The sequence below is a fragment of the Molossus molossus genome, unplaced genomic scaffold, assembly GCF_014108415.1.
Source record: "Molossus molossus isolate mMolMol1 unplaced genomic scaffold, mMolMol1.p scaffold_m16_p_10, whole genome shotgun sequence".
Classification (NCBI taxonomy): domain Eukaryota; kingdom Metazoa; phylum Chordata; class Mammalia; order Chiroptera; family Molossidae; genus Molossus; species Molossus molossus.
Window position 1 is genome coordinate 91,731,712 of NW_023425345.1, and position 15,122 is coordinate 91,746,833.

The 15,122-nt window shown below is 46.9% G+C and overlaps 1 protein-coding gene across 1 annotated transcript in view; it reads left to right on the forward strand.

Moving 5' to 3' along the window:
* CRACR2A (calcium release activated channel regulator 2A) overlaps positions 1-15,122 on the forward strand; it is a 104,919-nt gene that overhangs the window by 71,310 nt on the left and 18,487 nt on the right. The window contains exon 6 of the mRNA XM_036251790.1: positions 14,417-14,507. Within this exon, the coding sequence (XP_036107683.1) occupies positions 14,417-14,507 (91 nt within the window). The remainder of the gene's footprint in view (positions 1-14,416; positions 14,508-15,122) is intronic.

The following is a 15,122-nucleotide window of genomic DNA, read 5'->3' on the forward strand; positions in this document are numbered from 1 at the left end:
CACTCTCTTGCTAGTCCCATTCCAGGGGTGTTTTCTGGGTGCACCAGAGAACTGCAGGCTGCAGTGATCAGATCACTGCAACAGGACAGGAGAAACCGGAGTTTTTGCCTAGGCTGCCGCTGACCAGCTGTGTGAGCTTGGGCAACGTGCTCTACCTCTCTGTGCATTAGTCTCCATATCGGTAACGCGAGAGAACGGGATTGGTGTTTTTCAAACTCTTTGTGATGGTGACTCCCTAGAAGAACTCACTTGATTTTGTAACCTCCATACACTTAAACGTGTGTTTAACTGAAACAGAGGTTCGTGAAATAGTGCTCACCCTTATATGTGACTTGCTTTGATATTTTCTATCAGAGTCTCTCTTCTCTTCAAGGCAAAAAAAGAAATGTCTGGTGACATCCTGCTTTTGGGTTACGACTGGACCAGGTGGTCTATAAGACCTATTAGAGCCCAGAAGTCAAACAGGAAACCAAATCCCCAATAGGGTTTAGGACATTTCTTTCTTTTTTTTCTTTTAATCCTCATCCGAGGATATTTCTCCATTTTTGTTCAGATAGAGTGGGGGGAAGAGAGACGGAGGGAGGGAGACGGAAACATCGATGTGAGAGGGACACATCGCCTGCCTGCCTCCCGCACAACCACACCCTGACCGTGGCTGGGGACGAACCACAACCCACGACTCACTGGTTCAGGGCTGGCGCTCTAACCACTGAGCAGCCCAGCCAGGGCGGGTTTAGAACATTTCAATGGGATTCTTTACAAACGACTCAGGGTGAAGTTAAGTGGTTCTGTGGCATCTTCTTGGTGATGAGTTTAGAGGTTTGGGGCTTCTTCGTGGGAGGAGCAGAAAGATGCTGGTGAAGGAAGCTCGGGAATGGCCTGGTTCAGGCTGGAGCTGGGAATCCTGGGACGTGTCAGAGCATGTCCCAGGCCCCTCCACAGCGGGCCTTCCAGCCCAGGGAATAGCACTTCAGTCCCACCTGGGAATGCGCACCTGCCCCGGAGACGGTGACGAGAGCGCAGGTCATTACTGCTGTGTGTCCAGCTCGGGACCAGGCACCAGGGATGCGATCCACGTGTTTCTAGCAGCACATTTAATAAGCACTTACCCTGCCAGGCTCTGAGATAAGCAAATAGAACACAGACTCCCTCTCTTTGAGGAGTTTATGATCACACCGATGAGGCAGAGTTTACCCCCATAAAAATTCTGCCACAAAGCTGGCCAGCAAATTCCCGTGCTGTTGAAACACTAGACCGCGTTGCCATTAGCAGCAGCGGCCTCTGCTTCCTCCTCCTTTTCCAAACCACATACCTCATTTCTTTCTCCCACTGGGCCCAGAGGAGGTGGGACTGACCTCGGGTGGGGGCCTCAACCAGGTCACACAGGACACGGACTTCCTGTCCCTCAGGGCTACAGTTTTGCTGCAGTGAGTGAAACAGGCCCCCACTTCCTCTCCAGGTTCACCTCCAGGTTCTGGGAGGTGGGAGAGTGCAGTTCGGTTGAGTGCTCGGGGGAAGCTCTTGAAAGCTGATGTCAGGAGACCCAGCCTCTGGGGCATTGTCAGAAATGCCTACCTCACTGCCATGAGTTTGTTTTTTTTTTAACCTGTGTACTGGGAATAAGAAAAGAGGCGAGTCTGGGAGTATTCCGTCTCCCAGCCCTTGTCCTTTGGAGCAGAGGTGGAGGAAATCGCAGACTTGAGCTGGAGCCTGAGTACACTGTCTGACTCCACTGCAGGTCCACTGGGAAGCGGCCACGGTCCTGTGGGGTGAGGTGGAGCACAGGGTCAAATGCAGGCACCTCAGGTTACGGCCCAGCTCCTGCGGGACTTCCAGGGTGAGGCGTGCTCCATCCGTGGACGCGGGGTTACACTGCCCTGCGCCCTGTGCAGAGGCTCAGACAACTTTGCATTTAGCATGAGGGGTACAGTTTAGACCGAGGAAGAGCTCTGGCTGCCAGAATTAGGAATGTCTTGCATGGAAAGCACCCTCCGCAATGACCTTTTCTTGGAAGAGAAGCTTGAGCTGTCTGGGTGTAGAACGGTGCTGTCTGGAGGCAGGAGAGATTTGGACCTTTCACCAGAGTTACTGGGGGTGCCCGGGCCCCGCCCCAGGAGGGCCCAGTTCACATGGTCTAGGGTGGGGACTGGAGTCTGCCAGGATCTAACCCCCAGGCCAGGGGTAAAGATGAATTGGTTGTGTCTGGGGAGCGCTTTGAGCTTTGGAATAAAAGGCTCTGTTTCATCCATCACCATTTATTCCCTCTTCCACCTGCACCCCTTGCAATCACCATACTGTTGTCCATTTCCATGAGTTCTCTCTCTTCTTGTCTTGGAGGGACTGAGCAAAAAAAAAAAGAAAAAGGCTTGGGATCAAAGGCCGGCCACGGGCTGCGCTCTGCCTGCCCTGGCTCAGTCCTCCGTGGCTTCATAGCCTGGGCACGACCTCGGGTTCCCTCCCATCAGTGGCTCACACTTGGCTGGACAGGCTTAGCACACCCCCCTCGCTGGGACCGTTCTCACCCGCAGTCTTTCCTTGTCCAGGCGCTTTCCTGGGCTCGGGGACCGTGTCCGGGCCAGGAGAGAACGTGTCACAGCCGGTCGGGCAGCCCCACCAAGCCTGAGAATCAGCGTTCTGCGATGTGGAGCTTCAGGGACTGAGAATCTTTGGGGGAGTGGGGTCCTCATTTCTTTGGCCCAGCCTCCAGGTAGGGCAGCAAATTAAACACCATACATACAGCAGGTGGTCCTTATGTGCCACCTGGGAAGGGCCTCCGCTGCATCGTTCTTGAATGCTAGCTTGCTTCACAATGACCAGAGAATCTTGATTAAAAGGTACATTCGGCCCTGGCCGGTTTGGCTCAGCAGTTAGAGCGTCAGCCTGCGAACCAATGAGTCGCGAGTTTGATTCCAGCCAAGGGCACCTACCTTGGTTGCGGTTCGTCCCCGGCCCCGTTCGGGGTCATGCGGGAGGCAACCAGTCGATGTGTTCCTCTCTCGATGTTTCTCTCTCTCTCTCCCTTTCTCTCCTTCTCTCTCCCTACCACTCTATCTGGGATAAATAGATAAATAAAAATATATCCTTGGGTGAGGATTAAAAAAAAAAAAGGTAGATTCGTAGTCCTTTCCCAGAGAGTGTAAATCAGTGTGTTTGGGGGAGGGGCCCTGGCATGTCCCCCCCACCCCACCCCCGCACCCAGTGGTTCTCATGCAGGAGGCCCACAGACCACACTTTGAGAAATGCAGCTCCGGCTTGTCCTTCTAGAACGTATCAGCCTGCAAAAGGTACACCGGGGTGCCGTTCCAACCTCACTCCTGATTTTACTCCTGCTCTGAGAGTCAAGATACGTTCTCAGTGAGGGTTCGAGGTGAGGCGGCTCTGGCTTAATCAGGCCCCTGTGTTTCGATGGTGTCTTACTGTCCGAGGCGGCAGCACGCTGCTACCGTCACTCTGAGCAATCGGAAAGGTGAGGCTGTGCTCCGAGGGCTCCATGGGCACCATTTGTAAACCTAGTTAATGAAAAATGGTTTGTTTTATAGGATGGGATAAAGCTGCAAAGTTGGTTTATACAAGACAAGAAAATCTAATTAGGGAGAAACCATCCATCTTGGAAATTCAATCGGTGGTTTCACAGCCTTTGCAGAATTTTCTACAAATTCTTGTTTTCCTTTTATTAAGCTCTCAAGTGTGCATGTGCGTGTGAGAGAGAGACAGTCGTACAATTAGGGAGGCCAAGAGAGACTGTTTACAGGGGAATAAGAAACCTGTAAATAAGAATTTTCCAGCAAGAGCTTCTCCTCACTGTCCAGAGACTGCAACTCTTTAAGACGATGGCAGGGGGCAGTGGTGAGTCTGACTCCCTCCTTTTCTTCTCAAGCGCAAAGCTGGCTGAGGCTGAACTTGCTTCCATTTCCTCCTCTGGCAAATAGCAGACTCCTTGAGACTTTTACAGTCCAAAGTCTTCACTCAGATCAGTGCATGTGGGGTGGGGGAGATGTGGGAAAGGGAGTCAGGCCTTGGCCATGACCTTCCTCTCCCCAGGCCTGTAGTGCTGTCAGTCAGCTCTGGTTTCTGCTCATCCCACAACTGACAGGCTCCAGAGGGAACTGACATCATTGAGGATCCTAAGTGCAAATGCAGGGAGTTGTCAGTTTTAAAACTTAGGATGCTTGGGAAGACTGTCATGCTGTGGATGGAACATGGGACTGGGAGTCGAGGCCTGGGTTCTCTCCCTGCCCCAGCCCAGGGAGTCTGGGTGACCACAGGCTGATCACTTCAAGCTTTGACCCTCATTTTTTTCACATGCAAAACAAAGGAGGTGGAATACAAGAGCTTTTTAAGCTCAGAGTTTGTGATGGGGAGGGGAGGGGGAAGGAGAAGGGGGAGGGGAGGGGAGGTGAGCAGGGGAGGGGAGCAGGGGAGGGGAGGGGAGCAGGGGAGGGGAGCAGAGGAGGAGTTCTTCCTCATTTGCGCCTGCTTTTCATCAGATTTTGCCCACCAGGAGACATTGACCTGGCCATTGCCTGCGCACAGACACCCATGAAACAAGGTGACTACTGCCCAAGGCCGGTGGCCATTTCTGAAGCTCTGCCTTGAGTTCCAGCGTCTGAAAGTTATCTAAAATGTAGAGAAATGTCATTTGTTCTGTCCACGGTCAAGACTACACCTTCATTTAGGGAAAAGAGAAGGTAGTTTTCTTCCTGGAATGATTTCAGCACACCCCTGCCTAGAACCTAGAAGGTGAACCCTATAACTTTCTGAGGCACACCCCCTCCCCGAAATCCAAGAGGAATTTGTTCCTAAGTGAAGGCAAAGGAGAGAGGGAACAGAGAAAACATATTTGACTGAGTAATATTCTAGAGCAGGAAGGTCTTGGCCTGTTAGATTGAGTATTAATGCTTTACCCTGGTGTGGTACCTGAACTCGGTGTGCAGACCACTTTGTGAAGGTTAATGACTTTTCACGGCCCGGGGGGAGACTGGCAGGGTCAGTTATTACTAACCGCACCTCACCTTCCAGTTAGTTCTCTGTAACCTATCTGTAAAGGCCTCTCAGAACCTAAGCCTTGATTTCAAGAGAACCACTATTTCCCCACCCTAGTCTTCTTCCCACACGTCCCATCCTTCAATCTCCGGTACCACGCGTGCGAGCGCACACACGCACACACACTTACGCTCCTCCTTTAGAGAGGGGCATCTGCCGCGGTCAGAGACCTGGCTGACATTCCGTGCTCTAAGTTGGATCTGAGCATGGACTCAGATCCTTCAGGTCCCTCACTGCCCACATGGCGCCCTCAGTACATACCTGTTGCTCCTTCCCTCACTGTTGGAAGTCTTCTTTCCAGGACTCAGCCCTCATTAACTTTCCCCCTGACAACTCTACCGTCCTCCCCACTACCAGGGCAGGTGGCTCCCTCCCCTCCCCTCCCCCAGGGCTCTGTGGTTGCCAGGCACTGTCAGCGAGAGCCCAGCAGGGCACAGGGAGCTGGTCTACTTCATGGTGGGGGGTTCCTGCCTGTTTCTTTCCTCTATTCCAGACTTGCATTGGATCTGGTGTTCATAGGCGCTAAATTTCTACTGTGCAGAGACCATTCCATAAGTTTAAATTATTGTTGCTTTATGAAGGGCTTCATCAATACCTTTTAATGTTGGTAGTGATTTATAGATCTCTCTCTCCACATTAACTCTTCTCTACTGAGCCGCTCCAGCTCGTGTCTTTCTCCATGTCTTCTGTTCCCGAATGCGCCCCCTTGCTGCTCACGTCTTCATGTCATACTCACGCTGCTGCACGACTCTGCAGCTTCTACTGGCTCCATGGCTGAAGTTGGAAGGAACTGTAGCGTAGCAACTCTCAAAATGGGGTCCGCAGGCGTCTGGAGAATCAGAGAATTCATTGAATTAGAATTGATTAAATGCGGTCTGTCTGCTACCCTTCATATTAGACCCTTCCGCATGGATATTCTTTTTTATTTAAATTTTTACTGTTGACACTATTAGAGATGTCCCCCATTTCTCCCCTCCACTGAGCTCCTGCACTCCCAGCCCTTGGACCTCCCCACACTATCGTCTATATCCATGGGCTATACATATATGTTCTTTAGGTAATCCCTCTACCTTTCTTTATCCAGTTCTCCCCACCCCCATCCCCTCGGACATTTGTCAGTCTGTTCCATGTATCCATGCCTCTGGTTCTATTGTGTTCATCAGTTTATTTTGTTCATTAGATTCCACATATTAGTGAGACCATATGGTATTTGTCTTTCTCTGACTGGCTTATTTTGCTTAGCATAATAATCTCCAGGTTCATCCATGCCGTTGCAAAGGGTAAGAGTTCCTTCTTTTTCACAGCTGCATAGTATTCCAAATGTAGCACAGCTTTTTTATCCACTCTTCTACTGATCGTCACTTGGGGTGTTTCCAGATCTTGGCTATTGTAAATAATGCTTCTATAAACATAGGGGTGCATATATTCTTTCTGACTGGTGTTTCAGAATTCTTAGGATATATACCCAGAAGTGGGATAGCTGGGTAAAAATTTTTTAATTTTTTGAGGAAACACCATACTGTTTTCCACAGTGACTGTACCAGTTTGCATTCCCAACAACAGTGCACTAGGGTTCCCTTTTCTCCACATCCTTGCCAGCATTTGTTGTTGATTTACTGATCATAGCCATTCTGACAGGTGTGAGGTAATAGCTCACTGTACTTTTAATTTACATCTCTCTAATGATTAATGATGTTGAGCATTTTTTCATATGTTTCTTGGCCATCTGTATGTCTTCTTTGGAGAAATGTCTCTTCAGGTCCTTTGACCATTTTTAAAAAATTGGATTATTTGTCTCCCTAGTGTTGAGTTGTAGAAGTTCTTCATATATTTTGGAGATTAACCTCTTATTAAATAAATCATTGGTGAATGTGTCCTCCCATATTGTGGGTTCCATTTCCTTTTTGTTGATGGTTTCTTTTGCTGTGAAGAAGCTTTTTAGTTTGATGTAGTCTCATTTGTTTATTTCTCCTGTGTTTCCCTTGCCCTTGGAGACATATCAGCAAAAAGATTGCTCTGAAAAATGCCTGAGATTTTATTGCTTATGTTTTTTGGAGGATTTTTATGGTTTTGTAACTTTTTAAGTCTTCTGTCAATTTTGAGTTTATTCTTGTGTATGGTGTAAGTTAGCGATCTAGCTGCATTTTTTATATGTACCTGTCCAATAGTATATATATGGATCATGTTTTCTTACCCATTCAGTTACCCTATACCTTTTGATTGGCGCATGGAATCCATTTACATTTAAGGTTATTATTGATAGGTACTTTTTTATTGCCATTTTTTTTTCTTTATACCAATGTTTTCCTCTTTCTCTATTTCTTCTTCTTAAAGCAGTCCTTTTAACATTTCTTGCAATGCTGGTGTGATAATGAACTTCTTTAGCCTTTTTTTTTTTTTTTTAAATCTGGAAAACTCTTTTATTTTGCCTTTAATTTTAAATGATAGCCTTGCTGAATAAAGTAGTCTTGGTTTCAGGTCCTTGCTTTTTATTACTTTGAATACTTCATGCCAATCCTTTCTGGCCTAAAGCGTTTCTATTGAAAACTCAGCCAACAGCCTTTTGGGAATGGCTTAATAGGTAACTAACTAACTGTTTCTCTCTTGGTGCCTTTAAGATTCTCTCTTTGTCTTTAACTTTTGCCATTTCAATTATGATATGTCTTTGTGTTGGTCTCTTTGGGTTCCTCTTGCTTGAGACTCACTGTACTTCCTGAACTTGTGTGACTGTTTTCTTCATCGGGTTAGGGAAGTTTTCTGTCATTGTTTCTTCAAACAGGTTTTCTATCTCTTGTTCACTGTATTCTCCTTCTGGTACCTCTATGATGTGGATATTGTTACATTTCATGTTGCCCCAAACTATCCTCATTTTTTAAAAATATTTTTTCCTTTTCACTGCTCTAAATGGGTCGGTTTTTTAAAATCTTGTCTTCCAAATTGCTAATTTGATCCTCTGATTCATCCAGCCTTCCTTTAATTCCTTCTTGTGTATTCTTGATGTCAGATATGGTATTCTTTACTTCCAACTGGTTCTTATTCATGGTTTCTATATCCTTTTCATGCTGATGTAGTTCCCACTGAGTTCCTTGTGGTTCCCATTAAGTTTCTTGTAGTTCTTAGTAAGTTCCTTGAGCATCCTTATAACCATTACTTTGAACTCTATGTCTGATAAATTGCTTGCCTCCATTCATTTCACTTAACCCTATTTCTGGAGAGTCCTCCTTTTCTTTTATTTGCAGTTGTTTATTTATCTCCCAATTTTAGCTGTCTTTTTCTGTTTGTTTCTATGTATTAGATAGAACTGCTATGACTCCCAGTGTTTGTGGGGTGACCTTATGTCATAAGTATCCTGTGGAACCCAGTGGTGTAGTCTCCTTGATCTCCTGAGCTGATGCTATAGGAATGTTCCTTGTGTGGGTTATTTAGGTTCTCCTGTTGTAATTGGGTCTTGATTGTTGTTATCCTTTTCATGGGTGGGATCGCCCCTCAGGGTGGCTGACTGTGAGGCTCAACCCCAACCATGTTGTGCAAGCTGTTGTGCAGGTTTTCTCACTACACCTTTCAGAACTACAGAGTCTTCACCAGCCCCTTGCTGCCACTTCCCAGAGTACCCACATCCAGAAACTGCCACATGCATATTCTTACTTAACTCTCACATCCTTTTCTAAAGTAGGTATTACCATCTGATTTTCAGATACAGATAACCTCAGGCTCACTGATGTAATGTGACTTGTCCAAAGCTAAAAATCTTGTAAATGCAAGAACTAGGATTTGAATTGAGGCTTTTTAACTCTAGTCCTAATGAACTCTGAGCCAACCATAGCTGTCAGCAGCGGGTTATGACCTAGACCACCCTGGAATATGCTAGAGAAGCCATTAAGGCATCATAGTGAAAGATGAGGATAAATATTAGTGCTCATGACTATTATTTACTCTGGCTGGCTCCTTCCCACATGTATTTCTCTGTCTCTTCTTCTACTTATAGTTCAAAATAACTAGGCATAGACAGCAGACAATGAAATAATTAAAGACTGCCCTGGAAAAGGGGGGATGTTTAAGAATGGCTAATAGAAGACAAGTTTCATATTTATGTTCACATTTATTAATTAATAGCTCAGAGAGCTTTACTATAGCTTGTTATCCTTGTCTTGTTGAACATTTTAACCAATGGCATAAGTACAGGGAGATAAGGGGACATATTTTGTAGTATAAAGTTCCATCCATAAAGAAGATACAACAGATACAAACTTTTATGCACTAATAACGTAGCAGCAAAATATTAAGGCAGAGACTTTTAGAAAAACAAAGAAATTCTGATAAAAACAAGATTTAAGAATGATTTTAGAAGACTTTAATAAACTTGTCTTAAATTTGACACATTAGTCAGGCAGAAAGTACATTAAATATATACAGTATTTGAAACCATCAACCAAAAGGCTTAATTTAAGAGATGGATGTAGAATGTGTGCCCTACAATAAGACACACATGCCGCTCATAGAATTTACATAAAATTGATAGTGTTTCTGGTTACAAAGGGAAGGTTAATAGATTTTGTAAAGTAAATACCTTATCAGTATATTCTCTTATTATAATACAGTAAAACTGAGAACCAATAGTTTGCATATTTTAAAAAACAGTCTTCTAAATAACTCAGATAAATGAAGTAATCAAAACCAACATTATAAATTATTCAGCTTACATTGTGATTGAAAATTCAAAATATAACAAAATTCAGAAAGTCATTGAGTACACTGAACAACCAGTTGGAATCCATTAAGACAGTGACAAGCTGGAAAGATGAACTGAATCTAACAAACATGAAGTCTGACAGAATTACATTAGAGATTTTGCCAAAATCCAGAAAGCCAATGACAGAGCACAAAGTAGGAGAGATATGATTCAATTGCACAATCTTTAAAACAAAAACTATCACAGAGCCATAAAGCTTAGTTTTTAGTTGAAAAATGGGCCCAGCCTTCATCACCTATGATGTGGCTGCCAAGAAAAATCATGTGATGTTAGGTTGCATGAATAGATTCGCAGCATCTAGAACAGGAGAGGCAGTAGCCCAGCTCTAACCTACACTGATCAGACTTTGTACACAGGGCGTTCTGTTTGGGGCTCCATGATCTGAGAAGGCTAAATTAGAGCCTTTCTTGAGAGGCATAAAGGGAATGGTGAGGGGACTTTAAAAAAATCCATGGGAGACGTGGTTGGAGGAAGAAGAGAGGCATGGCCTGAACCCAGGGCTACTCCTTGAAGTCTTAATGCTAAAGGTTTTTATGGAGAAGAGGGATATGATCACAGAAAGACATATTTCTATGGGCCAGAATATTCTAGAGATGAAAGAGTTGCTTAGAGATCCAGCAGGCTTCCTATCACTGGGGGTGTTCTAACCTAGCTTGGTTAAATACTTGGTGAGGATATTGTGGCAAAGATTTTAATACCAGAAAAATAGGTGATTGGGTCAGACAAACCTTCCAACCCTGGAATTCGTCAGTTCCTCTGGAATCTGGTGTTCCCCCAAGATGGTCCATAGGCTTCTGAGTGTGGTATCCCAAGTCTTAAACATTAACATTCTGAGAACAAGGCCTGTGGGTGGCATACATGTCTGTGTGTTTATAACTTAGTTGAGACAGCATTAACCCAAATAAAACAGTTGTTCAGGACTTTAAAATTAAATGTCAAATAAAAACATAGGGTGTCCTAGGAGTTCAGAGAGGGGGTCAACGAGGTTCAGAATGGATGGGGGAATCTCATGGAGAAGACTTCCAAGTCTGTGTGTGTGTGTGTGTGCACCGGGCAATGAGAGTGGTTTTAGAAAATCGTGGTAACAGCCCTGGCCGGTTTGGCTCAGCGGTTAGAGCGTCGGCCTGCAGTCCGGAGAGACCAGGGTTCGGTTCCCGCTAAGGGCATGTACCTCGGTTGCAGTTTGACCCCGGCCCTGGTTGGGTCATGCGGGTGGCAGCCACTCGATGTGTCCCTTTCACGTGCATGTTATCAATGTTTGTCTCTCTCCCTCCCACTCTATCTGAACAAAATATCGAAGAATGTCCTCACCCTCCTCCGGTGAGGATTAAAAAAAGAAAAAAGAAAATCGTGGTAACAAAAATGTACATAATAAGCAAACATCATTGGTTGCCCGTTTCCTCTGACGGCAGAATGAGGGTGACTGGCTGCAACACCGCACGCCTGGCGCACAGACCTGTCCAGTGTATGTCGTCATCATTGCTGTCACAGCTGCGCGCGGGTGCAGGCTGGGCCTCCGCAGCCCCTGCTCTCTGCAGCCTGGTCTCGGACGGATTAGTCTGACTGCAGTTTTTATTGACCGAGCTTTTCGGTTCTTCTTCTTCCTGATTGTCTCTGACCCTTTCCGAACCTAGCAGCCCCTTTATCCTTGAAACTAAGACCCGCCTCCCCTTGGGGGAATGCTGCTGCTCCGCAGTCCCTGATACTAATGACCATAATAAATAATCCCTCCATTTATTTAGGGCTTTGTTGTTCCAGATGCTTCCCATACCCGCTCTCTTGTCTGTCATTCATCATGACAGTGCTGGGGAGGATGCAGGGCAGGTGCTACCCTGGTATCTAAGGTCGGAGAGCTTGTCCAAGGTCACCTGGAGGAAATGAGCTGGCTCTGAATCCTGAGCTGGCTTCTCATGTGTCTCATCAGGCTGGTCATGAGTCAGGGCTCATCCTCCAAAGTCGTTCAGGCCTGGGCAGTCTCCCAGGAGTCCAGCCAAGCCAACGCATTTCCGAAGGCTTGGTTCCACGTGTGAGTCTGGTTGGGCCCAGTTCACTGATGCCCAGCGAGCGTGTCTGCAGCGGACCAACCTTGTGGGTGAGGGCCGGGAGTGCACCCCGTTCAGAGGTTCCATCTGCCTTTCCTCCATTTGTTCTGTTAGCAGTGCACAAAATTACTTCATGACCAGCAAGCTGACACGTGAGCAAAAATCACAGAGTTTATTAATTTAATCAAATAAAACTTAGAGCAAAGTTAATGTAACACATTTTATGACAGTGCAGAATTAATGCCCTGCACGGTGTTTAGGCATACATGGTAAACAGCTTATATGAATGACTGTAATTAGTATTTCTTTAACAGAGCCAAATTAAATTTTTAGTTCCTCTCATCTCACTTTATTAGTTCTCCAGTATTTATATAGTTGGAATTTCTGTCTAAAAGTTTTCCTTGACACCATTTGCCACCTACCATCTACGTTTCTTCAAGCACAGAAAGATGATCCCAGGGACCAGGCGAAGACCATTCTTCCTGCTGAAAGTTCTTTCGAACTGTATTCATTTCTGTCCCTGAGATGTCTCTATTTAACAGCAGGTGCTTTTGCTCCTTAGTTCTCTCTAAGATTTTCTTGTCATTGTTACGGGTTAGCTAAGAACAAAAAACAATCCCAAACATCTGTCATTTACCAAGAACAGGTTTCTTACTCTCAGCATTAAAGGACGTCCGACACGACGGTAAAGCCCGGGCTCCAGCTCAGGAAGTCCTGGAGACCCGTCACTTTCTGTCGAGCACATGCTGGGGCCATTGCCGTACTCACTCAGAGTCGGGTGTCTGACATTGGAGGTACAGCCAGAAAAGGAGCTCAGGCTGATGCTCTAATATGAGTGACCTTGACCACGGAGACTCACGCCAGTTCCTTTGTCTGCGTCTGTTTTGTGGTTTGTGTCGAATTGGAGGGGTGCCAGTCAAAATGTCTCCTTAGTCATTGCTCGGTCTGTGCATGTGAATGTTCCCGACAGGTGGCAGGTGAGGAGCGGGCAGCGAGTGGGCAGCAGGGACAGTGGGCACTGGATTAGAGTCCCAAGTGGACATATGGAGGTAGGGATTAAAATGATGGAAGTCTCAGGGGAATAAATACATTCTTATCCTTGATGTTTTCTTCAGAAATCTCCCCAGTGACTCAGAACTGAGGACCGGGGCTGTTTCCTCTTATTAAAGTCTCCTTATTTGAATTGAGGGCAGAAGGGACTTCCATCATTTGAGTTTAAAGTGACAATTGACAAAATTTGCAAGATGTGTGTGTTACATACTCAGAACAGACCTCGAGAGCCCTGACTTCGGCGTGTTCACTGGGCCTGGATTCCCGCAACAGGAGAGAGGGCGGAGAGGGAGGGCGGAGAGGGGGCCTGTCATTGCAGGTCGGAGAAAAGGTACAGAAATGCATCCCCTGGGAACGTCAGTGCTGGTGTGATAACTTCCAGTCCCCGTTCAAATGCCAAGACCTGACCCTTCTTGTTTGAATGGGGGGGGGGGGGTGTATTTGAAGGAGGATCTATAACTGGGAGAAAGGGAGGAACAACCCCAGGGTGACCTATGAACCTTGTCCTGTCCCCACAGCCACTTTTTTCCTCATCTCTGTAGGAACCCAGTACCCATGAACTTCCTTCCTGTTCTGTGGGGCTCTTCCAAGGAGGGAGAGGATGCTGAGAGGGGGATGAGGACATCTCATTGCAACTCTAGCCTTTAGTTATTTTTTTTTTAATTTTTTATTGATTTTTTTTTTTTAAGAGAGAGAGAGAAGAAGGGAAAGGGAGAGAGAGATAGAAACATCAATGTGAGAGAGAAGCATCAACATCGATCGGCTGCCTCCTGCACGCCCCCCACTGGGGATCGAGCCCACAACCCGGGCGTGTGCCCTGACCGGGAATCGAACCAGGACCTCTCAGTCCATGGGACGGTGCTCAGTCCACTGAGCCACGCCGGCCGGGCATAACTCTAGCCTTTAAGCAGCCTCAACTGCCTCCTGCTGCCTGCCTGTGGCCCTGTGGCCCTGTGCCCAGAGGGCGTGAGCACTTGGGCAGGTGTGGCCCCTTCTGTCTGCAGGGGGTGCAGTGGTGGTGGTTGTCATTGTCATGCAGTCTTTTGAGATCTTACAAGAAATGTGTATCACACAGATGTCACCCCATTTCAGGCGAGCCGTCTGCTAGTGCAGTTCAGGCAGTGCCAGGTAGGGAGAACACACCAAAGGGGGAAGGCGATAGACCAAGAAACCAAACAGGTAGAAGCCCACACAGCTTATGCTGTCTGCAAGCATCGGGGCAGCGGGCAGGAGGGAGGCGAGTGTGGCCGAGGCCAGGGCCTTGGTGTTGGAACAAAGTGGAGTAAAGGAGATGGAGCCGGGGAGCTTGGCCGAGGAGCATGTGCATGGCCAGGAGTGATGGCAGGAGACGGGGCAGGAGAGGGTCCTCCTGGCCGCGGTGGTCAGCTGATCCCGGGGAACTGATCCTGCAGCTCTGGCTGACCTGACCTACACAGTGTCCCCCCAGCACCCACAGCTCCAGATTTGCTTCTGTGGGAAAAAGGAATTTCACTGTAGCCCTCATCAGACTCTCCTTTTGCCATCTCTGCAGGAAAATCGCTGCGTATGATGAAGAAATCCAGCATCTCTATGAGGAGATGGAACAGCAAATCAAAAGTGAGAAGGAGCAGTTTCTCCTGAAAGTAAGAGTCCTCTCCCGGGGCTTGGCTCTGCGGCCACGGCGATCTCCCTACTCGGACTGCCTCCTCCACGTCCGGCTCAGTGCCTCCCCGTGGCATTGTGGATTCCCTCTTCCTCCACTTCATTTATTTCTTTGTCACCTTCAAACATAGCATATAATGTACTTGTTTATTTTTTATTTAATTTGGTTTTAAATTTTTTTTCTTCGTTTAAGGAGAGAGGAAGGAGAGGAAGGGAGAGATAGAAACATTGATGAGAGAAAACATCAGTTGGCCGCCTCCTGCATGCCCCTCACTGGGGATCGGGCCCACAACCTGAGCTGTGCCCTGACCAGGAATCGAACCTGTGACCTCTTGGTGCATGGGTCAACGCTCAACCACTGAGCCACACCAGCCGGGCTGTGCTTGTTTATCTTTATTGATTGAGGTCTGTCTGCTCCTACTAACATATAAGCTCCACAAGAGCAGGGATCTTTGGCTTTTACTTACCAATGTATCCGCAGCACCTTGACCACACCCGGAACACAGTAGGTACTCAACTGTGTTGGATCAGAGTGAATGAACAAGTGAGCGAGTAAGTGCACTAAGGACGCAGGTGTGTGATTTACGAGTTAAAGC